The following is a 20,160-nucleotide window of genomic DNA, read 5'->3' as shown; positions in this document are numbered from 1 at the left end:
TTAGCATTTGGGAAAAGGGGCATCAACCCACCTCGTTCAGATTACCTTGGCTTCACGGAATGGTCTCTGTCTGGTTGACTGGGTAGCTGGTCTATCTAGCTAGCTATTTATCTTGCTAGCTAACGTGTTAGCGGTGCCATGGCAACCCCCGTTCTACCGCATACTGTAGTTCCATCGTTACGCCAGAGAGTGGCGCTGTGACCACTTGTTGCATGAGTTCAAGATATCCAGATTGATTCCAGAATCCATAAAAATGAATAGGAGGACCTAATTTAATGGATGTCTCAAGGTTTATATTAATCTATTCTGAATAAAGAGTGGATCTATATTGGAATATGAGTTAGACTGTCTTTAGCCCTTTGGGGTGTGTGGGATTCAGTTATTTTTTATTTATTTTATTTTTTAGTCATTTAGCAGACGCTCTTATCCAGAGCGACTTACAGGAGCAATTAGGGTTAAGTGCCTTGCTCAAGGGCACATCGACAGATTTTTCACCTAGTCGGCTCGGGGATTAGAACCAGCGACCTTTCGGTTATTTAATTGGTGCAACGGTTCGGTGTGCTGTTCTGTGCATTATTTGTCCAGATCTGCCTTTTTTCAAAAGATTAAAAAGCTCATGGCTGCATAAAAATAAAAAAATAAAAAGCAGTAACCTTTAATTGTATCCAAACAAACGACATTTCACAAATTGCATGTGTCAAACAGGCTCAGTGTGGTTCAGTTCAGTCCAAAAGATCAGCGCTGTCAGGACCGCATGGTGCCGGATGGGGGAGCGCGGTCCACGGCAGACGCGCGTACACTGTTATCGTGGCACTGACCGTAGCCTATAAATACCGGGAGGCGCGCAGCCTACCTACCAACGCTGGCATTAATCTAAACACGGCTTGAACTGCGAGGAGAGGCGCTTACATTAGGATCCTAGTACTACTGGGATAAACGCCTCAATTGAAACGGAATATAAACCTCTAGTGAGTTCTAGGCTAGTGTCGCTCGCCCGTGCGACTCACAGCACCAATATTACTATGGTGATCAAGGTTTACATCGCGTCCTCCTCGGGATCTGTTGCGGTGAGTGAGTTAGTGCGCTAATAGTATGTAGCCAACCCTGTAATCAAATATGTAGGATTTATATTATTCTGTGTGAGTTGCATCAATTGTAGAGATGCAGACCGTGCCGTGAGAGGGGGGGGAATGTGTTCATCATGCCTTCTGATATGGTTGTTGACGTCGGGGTGGGGGGGGCTTATGTAACTTCTCTGACTGATCTCCTATATGCTCGTGAGAAGCAAGATTCTGGAATGCAGCCTGCTATTGCCTTCACTCAACGTGTCTAGCCTACTTTTGATTTTAAACATGGCTATAGGCATGTGATTTGTGTCTGTGTTTAGTTAAGTCTGTGTTTATTCTGAGATCCAACCCCATTAGCCCACCAATAATAATAATAATAATAATAATATGCCATTTAGCAGACGCTTTTATCCAAAGCGACTTACAGTCATGCGTGCATACATTTTTGTGTATGGGGTGGTCCACACCTTAACCTCATCTTTAGGGGTGAGTGATTATGACTCTACACTACATGCAGGTTTCAGTTGGTCTTAGGGGTTCAACGTGCACGTTGGATAGCTTTTAGATCAATATTCTAAGGGCCATCTTCTTTTAGCAGGTACCTTTATGCACAACAGAGCCAGGCACTGCACTGTAAGGCCTTGAATGCGTCCCAAATGGCACCCTATTCCCTATACAGTAAACTACTTTTGATCAGAGCCATAAAGGCCCTGATCAAAAGTAGGGCACTTGCATAGGGAATAGGGTGTCGCTTGGGAAGTAGTGTAACCTTGCCTTGTTGGGCAACAGTTTGGCCTCGGGCCGACCGGGGATAATATTCTGTATGCTTTTATTGAGATTGAGCGCTTATCTTTACTGAGATTGAAATGGCACACCTTCCGTTTGATGTTGCAGTCTATGTCTACGTAGGTCGACGCATAAAACCATATAGCCAGCTGGACATGATGTAGGCTTACTTTCCACTGTCTGTCTTTTTAAGTGCAAAGAAATGCATACGTTTGTCCCCTCAACTGGGCCCTGGTCAAAAGTAGGGCACTTCATAGGGAATAGGGTGCCATTTGAGATGCACTCTGTACAACTCTCCCACTCTAGGTTTTCTTTTATCAGATCAGCGCCAAGATTGACCAAAGTCCATGTTTGCGCTTCTAACAGTGCTCCCTTTTCTCTAAACCAGGATATCCTCCTCAACTGAACTGTGTCCCAAATGGCACCATTCTCCCCGTGAGCCCTAGACAAGAGTAGTGTACTATGTAAGGTATAGGGTGCCATTTGAGACACGGTCCTGTAATGCACTGCAGACTGCCCTGCTCCCCTGGTCTGTGCTGTGCAGACTGCCCTGCTCCCCTGGTCTGTGCTGTGCAGACTGCCCTGCTCCCCTGGTCTGTGCTGTGCAGACTGCCCTGCTCCCCTGGTCTGTGCTGTGCAGACTGCCCTGCTCCCCCTGGTCTGTGCTGTGCAGACTGCCCTGCTCCCCTGGTCTGTGCTGTGCAGACTGCCCTGCTCCCCTGGTCTGTGCTGTGCAGACTGCCCTGCTCCCCTGGTCTGTGCTGTGCAGACTGCCCTGCTCCCCTGGTCTGTGCTGTGCAGACTGCCCTGCTCCCCTGGTCTGTGCTGTGCAGACTGCCCTGCTCCCCTGGTCTGTGCTGTGCAGACTGCCCTGCTCCCCTGGTCTGTGATGTGCAGACTGGTTTGTCCCACACATGGTGTGATTTTAAAGTCAACATGATGAGGAAAAAAGAGGAAGGTCTTTCAGTGGCTGTTTTCAATCTTCACGTGCACAGCTGGATTTCAAACCTTGAAAGTAGGCCTGACAGTTTGTTAAAATAGCCTTTTAATATAAGTAAAGTCTATCTCCCCACGATCAGTCATTTGACTATAGGGTTATGGACTGATCTAAGTGGCATTAATTGGAAGAAGAATACTGTATTGATTTATTATCCATAAAGGCCACGGAAATTCGGCTTCTGCTTTATCCTAACCCTCCAATTGCTGCCCACTCCAACAATATTTTTCACCTGTTGGACATGCAATTTGAACTGACTGTCCCATCTCTCTAACCTCTAAACTCTAACCTCCCATCCCGAAAGAACATGGGCCTGTCGCTCTTTGGTTTCACATGACAAGAGTGAGGCCCTTTCGAGGATAATATTGATTAAAGTCTCTCTTAAGAAATGCCACTAGTCTTCGGTAACGGGACAAATGATTAATGCATTTAGTTTACCGTATCTCTGGAATGGGAAAACAAAACACAATTGCTGCTGTAGTTTTTCCAAAATAGTTATTTTTAACCTGGTGAGACACACTTGGTGTTATCTCTCAGTTTTAGAATTATAAAATGACAGTTTGATCTCTGTGAGGGAGAGAGCAAGAGGGAGGGAGAGAGAGAGGGAGAGGGCACGAAGGAGAGGGGTAGGTAGGGAGGGAGGGAGGGAGAGGGCAAGAAGGAGGGAGAGAGAAGGAGAGGGCAAGAAGGAGAGGGGTAGAGGGAGAGGGGTAGAGAGAGAGCGAGAGGGCAAGAAGGAGAGAGAGAGCAAGAAGGAGAGGGGTGGAGAGAGAGAGAGAGAGAGAGGGGGAGAGAGAGAGAGGGCATGAAGGAGAGGGGTGGAGAGAGAGGGAGAGGGCAAGAAGGAGAGGGGTGGAGAGAGGGAGAGGGAGAAGGCAAGAAAGAGAGAGAGAGAGAGGGGGGTAGAGAGAGGGCAAGAAGGAGAGGGGTGGAGAGAGAGAGAGAGAGGGCGAGAGGGGGGGAGAGAGAGGGCAAGAAGGAGAGGGGTGGAGAGAGAGAGGGCAAGAAGGAGAGGGGTGGAGAGAGAGAGAGAGAGAGAAGGAAAAAGAGAGAGAGAAGGAAAAAGAGAGAGAGGGCAAGAAGGAGAGGGGTGTAGAGAGAGGGAGAGGGCAAGAAGGAGAGGGGTAGAGAGAGGGGTAGAGAGAGGGATAGAGAGAGGGATAGAGAGAGGGAAAGAAGGAGAGGGGATAGAAAGAGAGAGAGAGAGGGTGAGAGAGAGAGAGAGAGACTGGTGGAATGAGAGAGAGAGGGAGAGGGAAAGAAGGAGAGAGAGAGGGGGGTAGAGAGTGAGTGAGAGAGAGGGCAAGAATGAGAGGGGTGGAGAGAGAGGGCAAGAAGGAGAGGGGTGGAGAGAGAGAGGGAGAGAGAGAAGGAAAAAGAGAGAGAGAAGGAAAAAGAGAGAGAGGGCAAGAAGGAGAGGGGTGTAGAGAGAGGGAGAGGGCAAGAAGGAGAGGGGTAGAGAGAGGGGTAGAAAAAGGGGTAGAGAGAGGGATAGAGAGAGTGATAGAGAGAGGGAAAGAAGGAGAGGGGATAGAAAGAGAGAGAGAGGGCGAGAGAGAGAGAGACTGGTGGAAAGAGAGAGAGAGGGAGAGGGCAAGAAGGAGAGAGAGAGGGGGGTAGAGAGTGAGTGAGAGAGAGGGCAAGAAGGAGAGGGGGTGGAGAGAGGGGGGTGAGAGAGAGAGAGTGGGGAGAGAGAGAGAGAGCGGGCAAGAAGGAGAGGGGTGGAGAGAGAGGGAGAGGGGTGGAGAGAGGGAGAGGGTAGAGGGAGACAAGATGGAGAGGGTGGAGAGACAGAGAGAGAGAGAGGGGGAGAGAGAGAGAGAGACAGAGAGAGGGCAAGAATGAGAGGGGTGGAGAGAGAGGGCAAGAAGGAGAGGGGTGGAGAGAGAGGGCAAGAAGGAGAGGGGTAGAGAGAGAGGGAGAGGGCAAGAAGGAGAGGGGTAGAGAGAGAGAGCGAGAGGTGGAGAGAGAGGGCAAGAAGGAGAGGGGTGGAGAGAGACAGAGAGAGAGGGCAAGAAGGAGAGGGGTGGAGAGAGAGAGAGAGACAGAGAGAGAGAGCAAGAAGGAGAGGGGTGGAGAGAGAGGGAGAGGGCAAGAAGGAGAGGGGTGAGAGAGAGAGAGAGAGCAAGAAGGAGAGGGGTGGAGAGAGAGACAGAGAGAGAGGGCAAGAAGGAGAGGGTGGAGAGAGAGAGAGAGACAGAGAGAGAGAGCAAGAAGGAGAGGGGTGGAGAGAGAGAGAGAGCAAGAAGGAGAGGGGGGGAGAGAGAGGGAGAGGGCAAGAAGGAGAGAGAGGGGGGTAGAGAGTGAGAGAGAGAGAGACACATGAGAGAGAGAGAGAGAGAGAGACACAGGAGAGAGAGAGAGAGAGGGCAAGAAGGAGAGGGGTGGAGAGAGAGAGGGCAAGAAGGAGAGGAGTGGAGAGAGAGAGAGAAGGAAAAAGAGAGAGAGAAGGAAAAAGAGAAAGAGGGCAAGAAGGAGAGGGGTGTAGAGAGAGGGAGAGGGCAAGAAGGAGAGGGGTAGAGAGAGGGATAGAGAGAGGGATAGAGAGAGGGAAAGAAGGAGAGGGGATAAAAAGAGAGAGAGAGAGGGCGAGAGAGAGAGAGAGAGAGAGACTGGTGGAAAGAGAGAGAGAGGGAGAGGGCAAGAAGGAGAGAGAGAGGGGGGGGTAGAGAGTGAGTGAGTGAGAGAGAGGGCAAGAAGGAGAGGGGTGGAGAGAGAGGACAAGAAGGAGAGGGGTGGAGAGAGAGGGAGAGGGCAAGAAGAGAGAGAGAGAGGGCAAGAAGGAGAGGGGTAGAGAGAGAGAGGGCAAGAAGGAGAGGGGTGGAGAGAGGAGAGGGCAAGAAGGAGAGGGAGAGGGTTGAGAGAGAGAGGGCAAGATGGAGAGGGGTGGAGAGACAGAGAGAGAGAGAGAGAGGGGGGGCAAGAAGGAGAGAGAGAGAGAGTGAGAAATGGGGGGTAGAGAGAGAGAGTGGGGGGTAGAGAGAGAGAGAGAGGGCAAGAAGGAGAGGGCAAGAAGAGAGGGAGGGAGAGGGCAAGAGAGAGGGCAGAGAGAGAGAGAGAGAGAGAGAGAGGGCAAGAAGGAGAGGGGTAGAGAGAGAGAGAGGGCAAGAAGGAGAGGGTGGAGAGAGAGGAGAGGGGTGGAGAGAGGGAGAGAGCAAGATGGAGAGGGTGGAGAGACAGAGAGAGAGGGGGGCAAGAAGGAAAGAGAGAGAGAGAGAAAGGGGGGGTAGAGAGAGAGAGAGAGACAGAGAGAGGGCAATAATGAGAGGGGTGGAGAGAGAGGGCAAGAAGGAGAGGGGTGGAGAGAGAGGGCAAGAAGGAGAGGGGTGGAGAGAGCGAGAGGGAGAGGGTAAGAAGGAGAGGGGTAGAGAGAGAGGGAGAGGGCAAGAAGGAGAGGGGTAGAGAGAGAGGGAGAGGGCAAGAAGGAGAGGGGTAGAGAGAGAGAGCGAGAGGTAGAGAGAGAGGGCAAGAAGGAGAGGGGTGGAGAGAGAGACAGAGAGAGAGGGCAAGAAGGAGAGGGGTGGAGAGAGAGAGAGTGACAGAGAGAGAGAGCAAGAAGGAGAGGGGTGGAGAGAGAGAGAGAGCAAGAAGGAGAGAGAGGGGGGGTAGGGAGTGAGAGAGAGAGAGAGACACATGAGAGAGAGAGAGAGAGAGAGAGAGAGAGAGAGAGAGAGAGAGAGAGAGAGAGGAGAGAGAGAGAGAGAGCAAGAATGAGAGGGTGAGAGAGAGAGAGAGAGAGAGAGGGCAAGAAGGAGAGGGTAGAGAGAGAGAGAGGCAAGAAGGAGAGGGGTGGAGAGAGAGGGAGAGGTGGAGAGAGGGAGAGGGCAAGATGGAGAGGGTGGAGAGACAGAGAGAGAGGGGGCAAGAAGGAAAGAGAGAGAGAGAGGAAAGGGGGTAGAGAGAGAGAGAGACAGAGAGAGGCAATAATGAGAGGGTGGAGAGAGAGGGCAAGAAGGAGAGGGGTGGAGAGAGAGGGCAAGAAGGAGAGGGTGGAGAGAGCGAGAGGGAGAGGGCAAGAAGGAGAGGGAAGAGAGAGCGGAGAGGGCAAGAAGGAGAGGGTAGAGAGAGAGGGAGAGGCAAGAAGGAGAGGGGTAGAGAGAGAGAGCAGAGGTAGAGAGAGAGGGCAAGAAGGAGAGGGTGGAGAGAGAGACAGAGAGAGAGGGCAAGAAGGAGAGGGTGGGAGAGAGAGAGTGACAGAGAGAGAGAGCAAGAAGGAGAGGGAGAGAGAGAGAGAGCAAGAAGGAGAGGGTGGAGAGAGAGGGAGAGGGCAAGAAGGAGAGAGAGGGGGGGTAGAGAGTGAGAGAGAGAGAGAGACACATGAGAGAGAGAGAGAGAGAGAGAGAGAGAGAGAGAGAGAGAGAGAGAGACACACAGGAGAGAGAGAGAGAGAGAGAGACAGGAGAGAGAGAGAGGGCAAGAATGAGAGGGGTGGAGAGAGAGAGGGCAAGAAGGAGAGGGGTATAGAGAGAGTGAGGGGGCAAGAAGGAGAGGGGTAGAGAGAGAGAGAGAGGTAGAGAGAGAGGGCAAGAAGGAGAGGGGTGGAGAGAGACAGAGAGAGGGCAAGAAGGAGAGGGTGGAGAGAGAGAGGCAAGAATGAGAGGGTGAGAGAGAGAGAGAGAGGGAGAGGGCAAGAAGGAGAGGGGTGGAGAGAGAGGGCAAGAAGGAGAGAGAGAGAGAGAGATAGAGAGAGAGAGAGAGAGAGGGCAAGAAGGAGAGGGGTGGAGAGAGAGGGCAAGAATGAGAGGTGGAGAGAGCGAGAGGGAGAGGGCAAGAAGGAGAGGGGTAGAGAGAGGGAGAGGGTAAGAAGTACAGGGGTGGAGAGAGAGGGCAAGAAGTAGAGGGGTGGAGAGAGAGGGGGTAGAGAGAGAGGGATAGAGAGAGAGGGAGAGAGAGAGAAAAGAGAGCAAGAATGAGAGGGGTGGAGATGGCAAGAAGGAGAGGGGGGGAGAGAGAGAGAGAGCAAGAAGGAGAGGGGTGGAGAGAGAGAGGGCACGAAGGAGAGGGGTGGAGAGAGAGAGAGAGGGAGAGGGCACGAAGGAGAGAGAGAGAGGGGGTAGAGAGTGTGTGAGAGAGAGAGGGCAAGAAGGAGAGGGATGGAGAGAGAGAGATGGCAAGAAGAGAGGGTAGAGAGAGAGGGCAAGAAGGAGAGGGGGTGTAGAGAGAGAGGGCAAGAAGGAGAGGGGTGGATAGAGGGAGAGGGCAAGATGGAGAGGGGTGGAGAGACAGAGAGAGAGAGAGGGGGGGGCAAGAAGGAGAGAGAGAGAGAGACGGGGGGGTAGAGAGAGAGAGGGCAAGAATGAGAGGGGGTAGAGAGTGAGAGAGAGAGAGAGAGAGACACAGGAGAGAGAGAGAGAGAGAGAGGGGGTGGAGAGAGAGAGAGTGCAAGAAGGAGAGGGGTAGAGAGAGAGGGAGAGGGCAAGAAGGAGAGGTAGAGAGAGAGAGAGAGAGAGAGAGAGAGAGAGAGAGAGAGAGAGAGAGAGAGAGGGGGGTAGAGAGAGAGGGCAAGAAGGAGAGGGGTGGAGAGAGAGGGCAAGAAGGAGAGAGAGAGATAGAGAGGGCAAGAAGGAGAGGGGTGGAGAGAGAGGGAGAGGGCAAGAAGGAGATGGGTGGAGAGAGAGGGCAAGAATGAGAGAGAGAGAGAGAGAGAGAGAGAGAGAGAGAGAGAGAGAGGGGCAAGAAGGAGAGGGGTGGAGAGAGAGAGGGAGAGGGCATGAAGGAGAGAGAGGGGGGTTAGAGAGAGAGAGAGAGAGAAGAAAGAGAGAGAGCAAGAAGGAGAGGGGTGAGAGGGAGAGGGCATAAGGAGAGAGAGGGGGGGTTAGAGAGAGAGAGAGAGCAAGAAGGAGAGGGGTAGAGAGAGAGAGAGGGGGGAGAGAGAGAGAGAAGAGAGGAGAGAGGGCAAGAAGGAGAGAGAGATGTGAGAGAGAGAGGGCAAGAAGGAGAGAGACTGTGAGAGAGAGAGAGAGAGAGAGAGAGAGAGAGAGAGAGAGAGAGAGAGAGAGAGAGAGAGAGAGAGAGAGCAGGAGAGAGAGAAAGTGAGAGAGAGAGAGAATGAGAGAGAGAGAGAGAGAGAGAGAGAGAGAGAGAGAGAGAGAGAGAGAGAGAGAGAGAGAGAGAGAGAGAGAGAGAGAGAGAGAGAGAGAGAGAGAGAGAGAGAGAGAGAGAGAGAGAGAGAGAGAGAGAGAGAGGGAGAGAGAGAGAGAGGGCGAAGGGAGGAGAGAGAAAAGGAGAGGGGTGGAGAGAGAGAGGAGAGGGCAAGAAGGAGAGGGTGGGAGAGAGGGAGGGCAAGATGGAGAGGTGGGAGAGAGAGGGAGAGGGTGGAGAGAGGGAGAGGGGCAGAAGATGGAGAGGGTGTGAGAGACAGAGAGAGAGAGAGAGAGGGGGGGCAAGAAGGAGAGAGAGAGAGAGAGAGAGAGAGAGAGAGGGGGTAGAGAAAGAGAGAGAGACAGAGAGAGAGAGAGAGAGAGAGAGAGAGAGAGAGAGAGAGAGAGAGAGAGAGAGAGAGAGAGAGAGGCAAGAAGGAGAGGGGTGAGAGAGAGAGGGAGAGGGCAGGGAAGGAGAGAGAGGGGGTTAGGGGAGAGAGAGAGAAAGAAAGAGAGAGAGCAAGAAGGAGAGGGGTGGAGAGGGAGAGGCATGAAGGAGAGAGAGAGGGATAGAGAGAGAGAGAGGCAAGAAGGAGAGGGGTAGAGAGAGAGAGAGGGGGTAGAGAGAGAGAGAGAGAGAGACAGGAGAGAGAGAAGGGAAGAATGAGAGGGTGGAGAGAGAGAGAGAGAGAGAGAGAGGGCAAGAAGGAGAGGGTAGAGAGAGAGAGAGGGCAAGAAGGAGAGGGTGGAGAGAGAGGGAGGGTGAGAGAGGAGAGGGCAAGATGGAGAGGGGGTGGAGAGACAGAGAGAGAGGTCAAGAAGGAAAGAGAGAGAGAGAGAAAGGGGGGTGAAGAGAGAGAGACAGAGAGAGGGCACATGAGAGGGGGTGGAGAGAGAGGGCAAGAAGGAGAGGGGTGGAGAGAGAGGGCAAAGTGAAGGGGAGAGGGGGTGAGAGAGGAGAGGGAGAGGGACAAGGACAGGAGAGGTAGAGAGAGGGGGAGAGAGGCAAGAAGGAGAGGGGTAGAGAGAGAGAGGGCAGAAGAAGGAGAGGGGTAGAGAGAGAGAGCGCAGAGGTAGAAGAGGGCAAGAAGGAGAGGGCGGAGAGAGAGACAAGAGAGAGGGCAAGGGGGAGAGGGCTGAGAGAGAGAGAGTGACAGAGAGAGGGCAAGAAGGAGAGGGTGGAGAGAGAGAGAGAGCAAGAAGGAGAGGGTGGAGAGAGGGAGAGGGCAAGAAGGAGAGAGAGGGGGGGTAGAGAGTGAGAGAGAGAGAGAGACACATGAGAGAGAGAGAGAGAGAGAGAGAGAGAGAGAGAGAGAGACACACAGGAGAGAGAGAGAGAGAGAGAGACAGGAGAGAGAGAGAGGGCAAGAATGAGAGGGGTGGAGAGAGAGAGGGCAAGAAGGAGAGGGGTATAGAGAGAGTGAGGGGGCAAGAAGGAGAGGGGTAGAGAGAGAGAGAGAGGTAGAGAGAGAGGGCAAGAAGGAGAGGGGTGAGAGAGACAGAGAGAGGGCAAGAAGGAGAGGGTGGAGAGAGAGAGAGGGCAAGAATGAGAGGGGTGGAGAGAGAGAGAGAGAGAGAGAGGGCAAGAAGGAGAGGGGGTGGAGAGAGAGGGCAAGAAGGAGAGAGAGAGAGAGAGAAGAGAGAGAGAGAGAGAGAGGGCAAGAAGGAGAGGGTGGAGAGAGAGGGCAAGAATGAGAGGGGTGGAGAGAGCGAGAGGGAGAGGGCAAGAAGGAGAGGGTAGAGAGAGGGAGAGGGTAAGAGTACAGGGGTGGAGAGAGAGGGCAAGAAGTAGAGGGGTGGAGAGAGAGGGGGTAGAGAGAGAGGGATAGAGAGAGAGGGAGAGAGAGAGAAAGAGAGCAAGAATGAGAGGGGTGGAGAGGGCAAGAAGGAGAGGGGGGGAGAGAGAGAGAGAGCAAGAAGGAGAGGGGTGGAGAGGGAGAGGGCACGAGGAGAGGGGTGGAGAGAGAGAGAGAGGGAGAGGGCACGAAGGAGAGAGAGAGGGGGGAGAGAGTGTGAGAGAGAGAGGGCAAGAAGGAGAGGGATGGAGAGAGAGAGAGGGCAAGAAGGAGAGGGGTAGAGAGAGAGAGGGCAAGAAGGAGAGGGGTGTAGAGAGAGAGGGCAAGAAGGAGAGGGGTGGATAGAGGGAGAGGGCAAGATGGAGAGGGGTGGAGAGACAGAGAGAGAGAGAGGGGGGAAGAAGGAGAGAGAGAGAGAGACGGGGTAGAGAGAGAGAGGCAAGAATGAGAGGGGGGTAGAGAGTGAGAGAGAGAGAGAGAGAGACACAGGAGAGAGAGAGAGAGAGAGAGGTGGAGAGAGAGAGAGTGCAAGAAGGAGAGGGGGTAGAGAGAGAGGGAGAGGGCAAGAAGGGAGAGGGGGTAGAGAGAGAGAGAGAGAGAGAGAGAGAGAGAGAGAGAGAGAGAGAGAGAGAGAAGGGTAGAGAGAGGGCAAGGGAGAGGGTGAGAGAGAGGGCAAGAAGGAGAGAGAGAGATAGAGAGGGCAAGAAGGAGAGGGTGGAGAGAGAGGGAGAGGGCAAGAAGGAGATGGGTGGAGAGAGAGGGCAAGAATGAGAGAGAGAGAGAGAGAGAGAGAGAGAGAGAGAGAGAGAGAGGGGAAGAGGGAGAGGGGTGGAGAGAGAGAGGGAGAGGGCAAGAAGGAGAGAGAGGGGGGGTTAGAGAGAGAGAGAGAGAGAAAGAAAGAGAGAGAGCAAGAAGGAGAGGGTGGAGAGGGAGAGGCATGAAGGAGAGAGAGGGGGGTTAGAGAGAGAGAGAGAGCAAGAAGGAGAGGGGAGAGAGAGAGGGGGGTAGAGAGAGAGAGAGAGAGAGAGAGGGCAGGGGAGGGGAGGGAGGAGAGAGAGAGAGAGAGGAGAGAGAGAGAGAGAGAGAGAGAGAGAGAGAGAGAGAGAGAGAGAGAGAGAGAGAGAGAGAGAGAGAGAGAGAGAGAGAGAGAGAGAGAGAGAGAGAGAGAGAGAGAGAGAGAGAGAGAGAGAGAGAGAGAGAGCGGGCAAGAAGGAGAGGGGTAGAGAGAGAGAGAGGGCAAAAAGGAGAGGGGTGGAGAGAGAGGGAGAGGGCAAGAAGGAGAGGGGTGGAGAGAGGGAGAGGGCAAGATGGAGAGGGTGGAGAGAGAGAGGGAGAGGGGTGGAGAGAGGGAGAGGGCAAGATGGAGAGGGGTGGAGAGACAGAGAGAGAGAGAGAGAGGGGGGGCAAGAAGGAGAGAGAGAGAGAGAGAGAGAGGGGGGGGGTGGGAGAGAGAGAGAGAGAGACAGGAGAGAGAGAGAGAGAGACAGAGAGAGAGAGAGAGAGAGAGAGAGAGAGAGAGAGAGAGAGAGAGAGAGAGAGAGAGAGAGAGAGAGAGAGAGAGAGAGAGAGAGAGAGAGAGAGAGAGAGAGAGAGAGAGAGAGAGAGAGAGAGAGAGAGAGAAGAGGGAAGAAGGAGAGGTGGAGAGAGAGGGCAAGAGAGAGAGAGAGAGAGAGAGAGAGAGAGAGAGAGAGAGAGAGAGAGAGAGAGAGGGCAAGAAGGAGAGGGTGGAGAGAGAGAGGGAGAGGGCATGAAGGAGAGAGAGAGGGGGTTAGAGAGAGAGAGAGAGAGAGAGAAAGAAAGAGAGAGAGACAAGAAGGAGAGGGGGTGGAGAGGGAGAGGGCAGGAAGAGGAGAGAGGGGGGTTAGAGAGAGAGAGAGAGCAAGAAGGAGAGGGGTAGAGAGAGAGGGGGGGTAGAGAGAGAGAGAGAGAGAGGGCGCAATGAAGGAGATGAGGTGAGAGAGAGAGAGCAGAGAAATGAGAGAGAGTGAGAGAGAGAGAGAGAGAGAGAGAGAGAGAGAGAGAGAGAGAGAGAGAGCAAGAAGGAGAGAGAATGTGAGAGAGAGAGAGAGAGAGAGAGAGAGAGAGAGAGAGAGAGACGTGGCAAGAAGGAGAGGGGGTAGAGAGAGAGAGAGGGCAAAAAGGAGAGGGTGGAGAGAGAGGGAGAGGGCAAGAAGGAGAGGGTGGAGAGAGGGAGAGGGCAAGATGGAGAGGGGGTGGAGAGAGAGGGAGAGGGGTGGAGAGAGGGAGAGGCAAGATGGAGAGGGGGTGGAGAGACAGAGAGAGAGAGAGAGAGAGAGGGGGGCAAGAAGGAGAGAGAGAGAGAGAGAGAGAGAGGGGGGTAGAGAGAGAGAGAGAGAAGAGAGAGGGCAAGAATGAGAGGGGTAGAGAGAGAGAGAGAGGGCAAGAAGGAGAGGGGTGGAGAGAGAGGGCAAGAAGGAGAGGGGTGGAGAGAGGGAGAGGGAGAGGGCAAGAAGGAGAGGGTTAGAGAGAGAGGGAGAGGGCAAGAATGAAGAAGGGTAGAGAGATATAGCGAGAGGTAGAGAGAGAGGGCAAGAAGGAGCGGGTGGAGAGAGAGACAGAGAGAGAGCAAGAAGGAGAGGGTGGAGAGAGAGAGAGAGACAGAGAGAGAGAGCAAGCAGGAGAGGGGTGTAGAGAGAGGAGAGGGCAAGAAGGAGAGAGAGGGGGTAGAGAGGAGGAGAGAGAGGGCAAGAAGGAGAGGGGTGAGAGAGAGGGGCAAGAAGGAGAGGGTAGAGAGAGAGGGGGTAGAGAGAGAGAGTGGGGGTAGAGAGAGAGAGAGCGGCAAGAAGGAGAGGTGGAAAGAGAGGGAGAGGGGTGAGAGAGGGAGAGGGGTGAGAGAGGGAGAGGGCAAGATGGAGAGGGTGAGAGACAGAGAGAGAGAGAGAGAGGGAGAGGGGGGGGCAGAGAGAGAGAGAGACAGAGAGAGGGCAAGAATGAGAGGGGTGGAGAGAGAGGGCAAGAAGGAGAGGGGTGGAGAGAGAGGGCAAGAAGGAGAGGGGTAGAGAGAGAGCGAGAGGGCAAGAAGGAGAGGGGTAGAGAGAGAGAGCGAGAGGTAGAGAGAGAGGGCAAGAAGGAGAGGGGTGGAGAGAGAGACAGAGAGAGAGGGCAAGAAGGAGAGGGGTGGAGAGAGAGAGAGAGACAGAGAGAGAGAGCAAGAAGGAGAGGGGTGGAGAGAGAGGGAGAGGGCAAGAAGGAGAGGGGTGGAGAGAGAGAGAGAGAGAGAGCAAGAAGGAGAGGGGTGGAGAGAGAGACAGAGAGAGAGGGCAAGAAGGAGAGGGGTGGAGAGAGAGAGAGAGACAGAGAGAGAGAGCAAGAAGGAGAGGGGGTGGAGAGAGAGAGAGAGAGCAAGAAGGAGAGGGGTGGAGAGAGAGGGAGAGGGCAAGAAGGAGAGAGAGGGGGGTAGAGAGTGAGAGAGAGAGAGACACATGAGAGAGAGAGAGAGACACAGGAGAGAGAGGGAGAGACAGGAGAGAGAGAGAGGGCAAGAAGGAGAGGGGTGGAGAGAGAGAGGGCAAGAAGGAGAGGAGTGGAGAGAGAGAGAGAGAGAGAGAGAAGGAAAAAGAGAGAGAGAATGAAAAGAGAAAGAGGGCAAGAAGGAGAGGGGTGTAGAGAGAGGAGAGGGCAAGAAGGAGAGGGGTAGAGAGAGGGAGAGAGAGGGAGAAAGAAGGAGAGGGATAAAAGAGAGAGAGAGGGCGAGAGAGAGAGAGAGAGAGAGAGAGGTGTGGAAAGAGAGAGAGAGGGAGAGGGGCAAGAAGGAGAGAGAGAGGGGGGTAGAGGAGTGAGTGGGAGTGAGAGGGAGAGGGCAAGAAGGAGAGGGGGTGGAGAGAGAGGGCAAGGAAGGAGAGGGGTGGAGAGAGAGGAGAGGGCGTAGAAGAGAGAAAGAGAGGGCAAGAAGGAGAGGGTAGAGAGAGAGAGAGGGCAAGAAGGAGAGGGGTGGAGAGAGGGAGAGGGCAAGAAGGAGAGGGAGAGGGGTGGAGAGAGAGAGAGGGCAAGATGGAGAGGGGTGGAGAGACAGAGAGAGAGAGAGAGAGGGGGGGCAAGAAGGAGAGAGAGAGAGAGAGAGAGAAAGGGGGGGGGAGAGAGAGAGAGAGTGGGGGTAGAGAGAGAGAGAGAGAGAGAGGGCAAGAAGGAGAGGGCAAGAAGAGAGAGAGGGAGAGGGCAAGAAGGAGAGGGGTAGAGAGAGAGAGAGAGAGAGAGAGAGAGGGCAAGAAGGAGAGGGGTAGAGAGAGAGAGAGGGCAAGAAGGAGAGGGGTGGAGAGAGAGGGAGAGGGGTGGAGAGAGGGAGAGGGCAAGATGGAGAGGGGTGGAGAGACAGGGAGAGAGAGAGAGAGGGGGGGCAAGAAGGAAAGAGAGAGAGAGAGAAAGGGGGGGTAGAGAGAGAGAGACAGAGAGAGGGCAAGAATGAGAGGGGGGGAGAGAGAGGGCAAGAAGGAGAGGGGTGGAGAGAGGGGCAAGAAGGAGAGGGAAGTGGAGAGAGACGAGAGGGAGAGGGCAAGAAGGAGAGGGGTAGAGAGAGAGGGAGAGGGCAAGAAGGAGAGGGTAGAGAGAGAGGGAGAGGCAAGAAATGAGAGTGGTAGAGAGAGAGAGCGAGAGGTAGAGAGAGAGGGCAAGAAGGAGAGGGTGGAGAGAGAGACAGAGAGAAGGGCAGAAGGAGAGGGGTGAGAGAGAGAGAGAGACAGAGAGAGAGAGCAAGCAGGAGAGGGGTGGAGAGAGAGAGAGGCAAGAAGGAGAGGGGTGGAGAGAGAGTGGAGAGGGCAAGAAGGAGAGGAGAGGGGGGTAGAGAGTGAGAGAGAGAGAGAGACACATGAGAGAGAGAGAGAGAGAGAGAGACACAGGAGAGAGAGAGAGAGAGAGAGAGAGACAGAGAGAGAGAGAGGGCAAGAATGAGAGGGTGGAGAGAGAGAGGGCAAGAAGGAGAGGGGTAGAGAGAGAGGGAGGGGGCAAGAAGAGAGAGGTAGAGAGAGAGAGAGAGGTAGAGAGAGAGGGCAAGAAGGAGAGGGGTGGAGAGAGACAGAGAGAGGGCAAGAAGGAGAGGGTGGAGAGAGAGAGAGGGCAAGAATGAGAGGGGTGGGAGAGAGAGAGAGAGGGAGAGCAAGAAGGAGAGGGGTGGAGAGAGAGGGCAACAGAATGAGAGGGGTGGAGAGAGCGAGAGGGAGAGGGCATGAGGAGGGGGTAGAGAGAGGGAGAGGACAAGTAAGGGGTGGAGAGAGAGGGCAAGAAGTAGAGGGGTGAGAGAGAGGGGGTAGAGAGAGAGGGATAGAGAGAGAGGGAGAGAGAGAGAAAGAGAGCAAGAATGAGAGGGGTGGAGAGGGCAAGAAGGAGAGGGGGGAGAGAGAGTGTGTGTGAGAGAGAGAGAGAGAGCAAGAAGGAGAGGGGTGGAGAGAGAGAGAGGGCACGAAGGAGAGGGGTGGAGAGAGAGAGAGAGAGAGAGGGAGAGGGCAAGAAGGAGAGAGATAGAGGGGGTAGAGAGTGTGTGAGAGAGAGAGCAAGAAGGAGAGGGGATGGAGAGAGAGAGAGGGCAAGAAGGAGAGGGGTAGAGAGAGAGAGGGCAAAGAAGGGGAGAGGGGTGTAGAGAGAGAGGGCAAGAAGGAGAGGGGTGGATAGAGGGAGAGGGTGGAGAGAGTGGAGGGCAAGATGGAGAGGGGTGGAGAGACAGAGAGAGAGAGAGAGGGGGGGGGGGAGAGAGAGAGGGCAAGAATGAGAGGGGGGTAGAGAGTGAGGGAGAAGAGAGAGAGAGAGAGACACAGGAGAGAGAGAGAGAGAGAGAGGGGTGGAGAGAGAGAGGTGCAAGAAGGAGAGGGCAGAGAGAGAGGGAGAGGTAAGAAGAGAGGGTAGAGAGAGAGAGAGAGAGAGAGAGGTAGAGAGAGAGGGCAAGAAGGGAGGGTGGAGAGAGGGAGAAGGAGAGAGAGAGATAGAGAGGGCAAGAAGGAGAGGGGTGGGGGGAGAGAGAGAGAGAGAGAGAGAGAGAGAGAGAGAGAGAGAGAGAGAGAGAGAGAGAGAGAGAGAGAGAGAGAGAGAGAGAGAGAGAGAGAGAGAGAGAGAGAGAGAGAGAGAGAGAGAGAGGCAAGAAGGAGAGGGGTGGAGAGAGAGAGGGAGAGGGCATGAAGGAGAGAGAGGGGGGGTTAGAGAGAGAGAGAGAGAGAAAGAAAGAGAGAGAGCAAGAAGGAGAGGGGTGGAGAGGGAGAGGGCATGAAGGAGGGAGAGGGGGTTAGAGAGAGAGAGAGAGAGCAAGAAGGAGAGGTAGAGAGAGAGAGGGGGTAGAGAGAGAGAGAGATGGCAAGAAGGGGAGGGGTGAGAGAGAGAGGGCAAGCATGAGAGAGAGTGAGAGAGAGAGAGGCAAGAAGGAGAGAGAGTGAGAGAGAGAGAGAGAGAGAGAGAGAGAGCAAGAAGGAGAGAGAAATGAGAGAGAGAGCAGAGAGAGAGAGAGAGAGAGAGAGAGAGAGAGAGAGAGAGAGAGAGAGAGCGGGCAAGAAGGAGAGGGGTAGAGAGAGAGAGGGGCAAAAAGGAGAGGGTGGAGAGAGAGGGGAGAGGGCAAGAAGGAGAGGGGTGGATAGAGGGGGAGAGGGCAAGATGGAGAGGGTGGAGAGAGAGGGAGAGGGGAGAGGGAGTGGAGGAGGGAGAGGCAAGATGGGAGGGTGGAGAGACCGAGAGAGAGAGAGAGAGAGAGAGGGGGCAAGAAGGAGAGAGAGAGAGAGAGAGAGGGGTAGAGAGAGAGAGAGAAAGAGAGAGGGGCAAGAAGAGAGGGGATAGAGAGAGAGAGGGCAAGAAGGAGAGGGGTGGAGAGAGAGGGCAAGAAGGAGAGGGAGTGGGAGAGAGGGAGAGGAGAGAGCAAGAAGGAGAGGGGTAGAGAGAGAGGGAGAGCAAGAGGAGAGGGAGAGAGAGAGCGAGAGGTAGAGAGAGAGGCAAGAAGGAGCGGGGTGGAGAGAGAGACAGAGAGAGAGGGCAAGAAGGAGAGGGGGAGAGAGAGAGAGAGACAGAGAGAGAGAGCAAGAAGGAGAGGGGGGGAGAGAGAGGGAGAGGGCAAGAGAGAGAGAGGGGGGTAGAGAGAGAGAGAGAGAGAGACACATGAGAGAGAGAGAGACACAGGAGAGAGAGACAGAGAGACAGGAGAGAGAGAGGGCAAGAATGAGAGGGGTGGAGAGAGAGAGGGCAAGAAGGAGAGGGGTAGAGAGAGGGAGAGGGCAAGAAGGAGAGGGGTAGAGAGAGAGAGAGAGGTAGAGAGAGAGGGCAATAAGGAGAGGGGTGGAGAGAGAGAGAGAGGGCAAGAAGGAGAGGGGTAGAGAGAGAGGGAGAGGGCAAGAAGGAGAGGGTGGAGAGAGAGGGCAAGAAGGAGAGGGGTGGAGAGAGAGGGCAAGAAGGAGAGAGAGAGAGAGAGAGAGAGAATAGAGAGAGAGAGAGAGAGAGAGAGGGCAAGAAGGAGAGGGGTGGAGAGAGAGAGGCAAGAATGAGAGGGGTGAGAGACGAGAGGGAGAGGGCAAGAAGGAGAGGGGTGGAGAGAGGGAGAGGGCAAGAAGGAGGGGTGAGAGAGAGGGCAAGAAGTAGAGGGGTGGAGAGAGGAGAGAGAGAGTAGAGAGAGAGGGAGAGAGAGAGAGAGAGAGAGAGAGAGAGAGAGAGAGAGAGAGAGAGAGAGAGAGAGAGAGAGAGAGAGAGAGAGAGAGAGAGAGAGAGAGAGAGAGAGAGAGAGAGAGAGAGAGAGAGAGAGAGAGAGAGAGAGAGAGAGAGAGAGAGAGAGAGAGCAAGAAGGAGAGGTGAGAGAGAGAGAGAGAGAGAGAGAGAGAGAGAGAGAGAGAGAGAGAGAGAGAGAGAGCAAGAAGGAGAGGGTGTAGAGAGAGGGAGAGGGCAAGAAGGAGAGAGAGGGGGGTAGAGAGTGAGTGAGAGAGAGGGCAAGAAGGAGAGGGGTGGAGAGAGAGGGCAAGAAGGAGAGGGGTAGAGAGAGAGGGGGGGTGAGAGAGAGAGAGTGGGGGGTAGAGAGAGAGAGAGCGGGCAAGAAGGAGAGGGGTGGAAAGAGAGGGAGAGGGTGGAGAGAGGGAGAGGGGTGGAGAGAGGGAGAGGGCAAGATGGAGAGGGGTGGAGAGACAGAGAGAGAGAGAGAGAGGGAGAGGGGGAGAGAGAGAGAGAGACAGAGAGAGGGCAAGAATGAGAGGGGTGGAGAGAGAGGGCAAGAAGGAGAGGGGTGGAGAGAGAGGCAAGAAGGAGAGGGGAGAGAGAGCGAGAGGGCAAGAAGGAGAGGGTAGAGAGAGAGAGCGAGAGGTAGAGAGAGGGCAAGAAGGAGAGGGGTGGAGAGAGAGACAGAGAGAGAGGGCAAGAAGGAGAGGGGTGAGAGAGAGAGACAGAGAGAGAGACAAGAAGGAGAGGGGTGAGAGAGAGGGAGAGGGCAAGAAGGAGAGGGTGGAGAGAGAGAGAGAGAGAGACAAGAAGGAGAGGGGTGGAGAGAGAGACAGAGAGAGAGGCAAGAAGGAGAGGGGTGGAGAGAGAGAGAGACAGAGAGAGAGAGCAAAGAAGGAGAGGGGTGGAGAGAGAGAGAGAGAGCAAGAAGGAGAGGGGTGGAGAGAGAGGGAGAGGGCAAGAAGGAGAGAGAGGGGGGGTAGAGAGTGAGAGAGAGAGAGACACATGAGAGAGAGAGAGAGACACAGGAGAGAGAGGGAGAGACAGGAGAGAGAGAGAGGGCAAGAAGGAGAGGGGTGGAGAGAGAGAGGGCAAGAAGGAGAGGAGTGGAGAGAGAGAGAGAGAGAGAGAAGGAAAAAGAGAGAGAGAATGAAAAAGAGAAAGAGGGCAAGAAGGAGAGGGGTGTAGAGAGAGGGAGAGGGCAAGAAGGAGAGGGGTAGAGAGAGGGATAGAGAGAGGGAAAGAAGGAGAGGGGATAAAAAGAGAGAGAGAGGGCGAGAGAGAGAGAGAGAGAGAGAGAGAGACTGGTGGAAAGAGAGAGAGAGGGAGAGGGCAAGAAGGAGAGAGAGAGGGGGGGAGAGAGAGTGAGTGAGAGAGAGGGCAAGAAGGAGAGGGGTGGAGAGAGAGGGCAAGAAGGAGAGGGGTGGAGAGAGAGGGAGAGGGCGAGAAGAGAGAAAGAGAGGGCAAGAAGGAGAGGGGTAGAGAGAGAGAGAGGGCAAGAAGGAGAGGGGTGGAGAGAGGGAGAGAAGAAGGAGAGGGAGAGGGTGGAGAGAGAGAGAGGGCAAGATGGAGAGGGGTGAGAGACAGAGAGAGAGAGAGAGGGCAAGAAGGAGAGAGAGAGAGAGAGAGAGAAAGGGGGGTAGAGAGAGAGAGAGTGGGGGGTAGAGAGAGAGAGAGAGAGAGGGCAAGAAGGAGAGGGCAAGAAGAGAGAGAGGGAGAGAGGGCAAGAAGGAGAGGGTAGAGAGAGAGAGAGAGAGAGAGAGGGGCAAGAAGGAAAGGAGAGAGAGAGAGAGGGCAAGAAGGAGAGGGGT

General features: G+C 54.4%; 1 protein-coding gene across 1 annotated transcript in view; it reads left to right on the top strand.

The window, feature by feature from the left end:
* Positions 1–823: 823 nt before the first annotated feature.
* Positions 824–20,160, top strand: part of sh3bgrl2 (SH3 domain binding glutamate-rich protein like 2) — a 37,605-nt gene continuing 18,268 nt past the window's right edge. The window contains exon 1 of the mRNA XM_041873051.2: positions 824–1,067. Within this exon, the coding sequence (XP_041728985.1) occupies positions 1,023–1,067 (45 nt within the window). The 5' untranslated portion in view covers positions 824–1,022. The remainder of the gene's footprint in view (positions 1,068–20,160) is intronic.

Source organism: Coregonus clupeaformis, unplaced genomic scaffold (genome assembly GCF_020615455.1).
Source record: "Coregonus clupeaformis isolate EN_2021a unplaced genomic scaffold, ASM2061545v1 scaf0065, whole genome shotgun sequence".
In the NCBI taxonomy this organism is placed as follows: Eukaryota; Metazoa; Chordata; class Actinopteri; order Salmoniformes; family Salmonidae; genus Coregonus; species Coregonus clupeaformis.
This window is presented reverse-complemented; position numbering and strand designations above follow the sequence as displayed.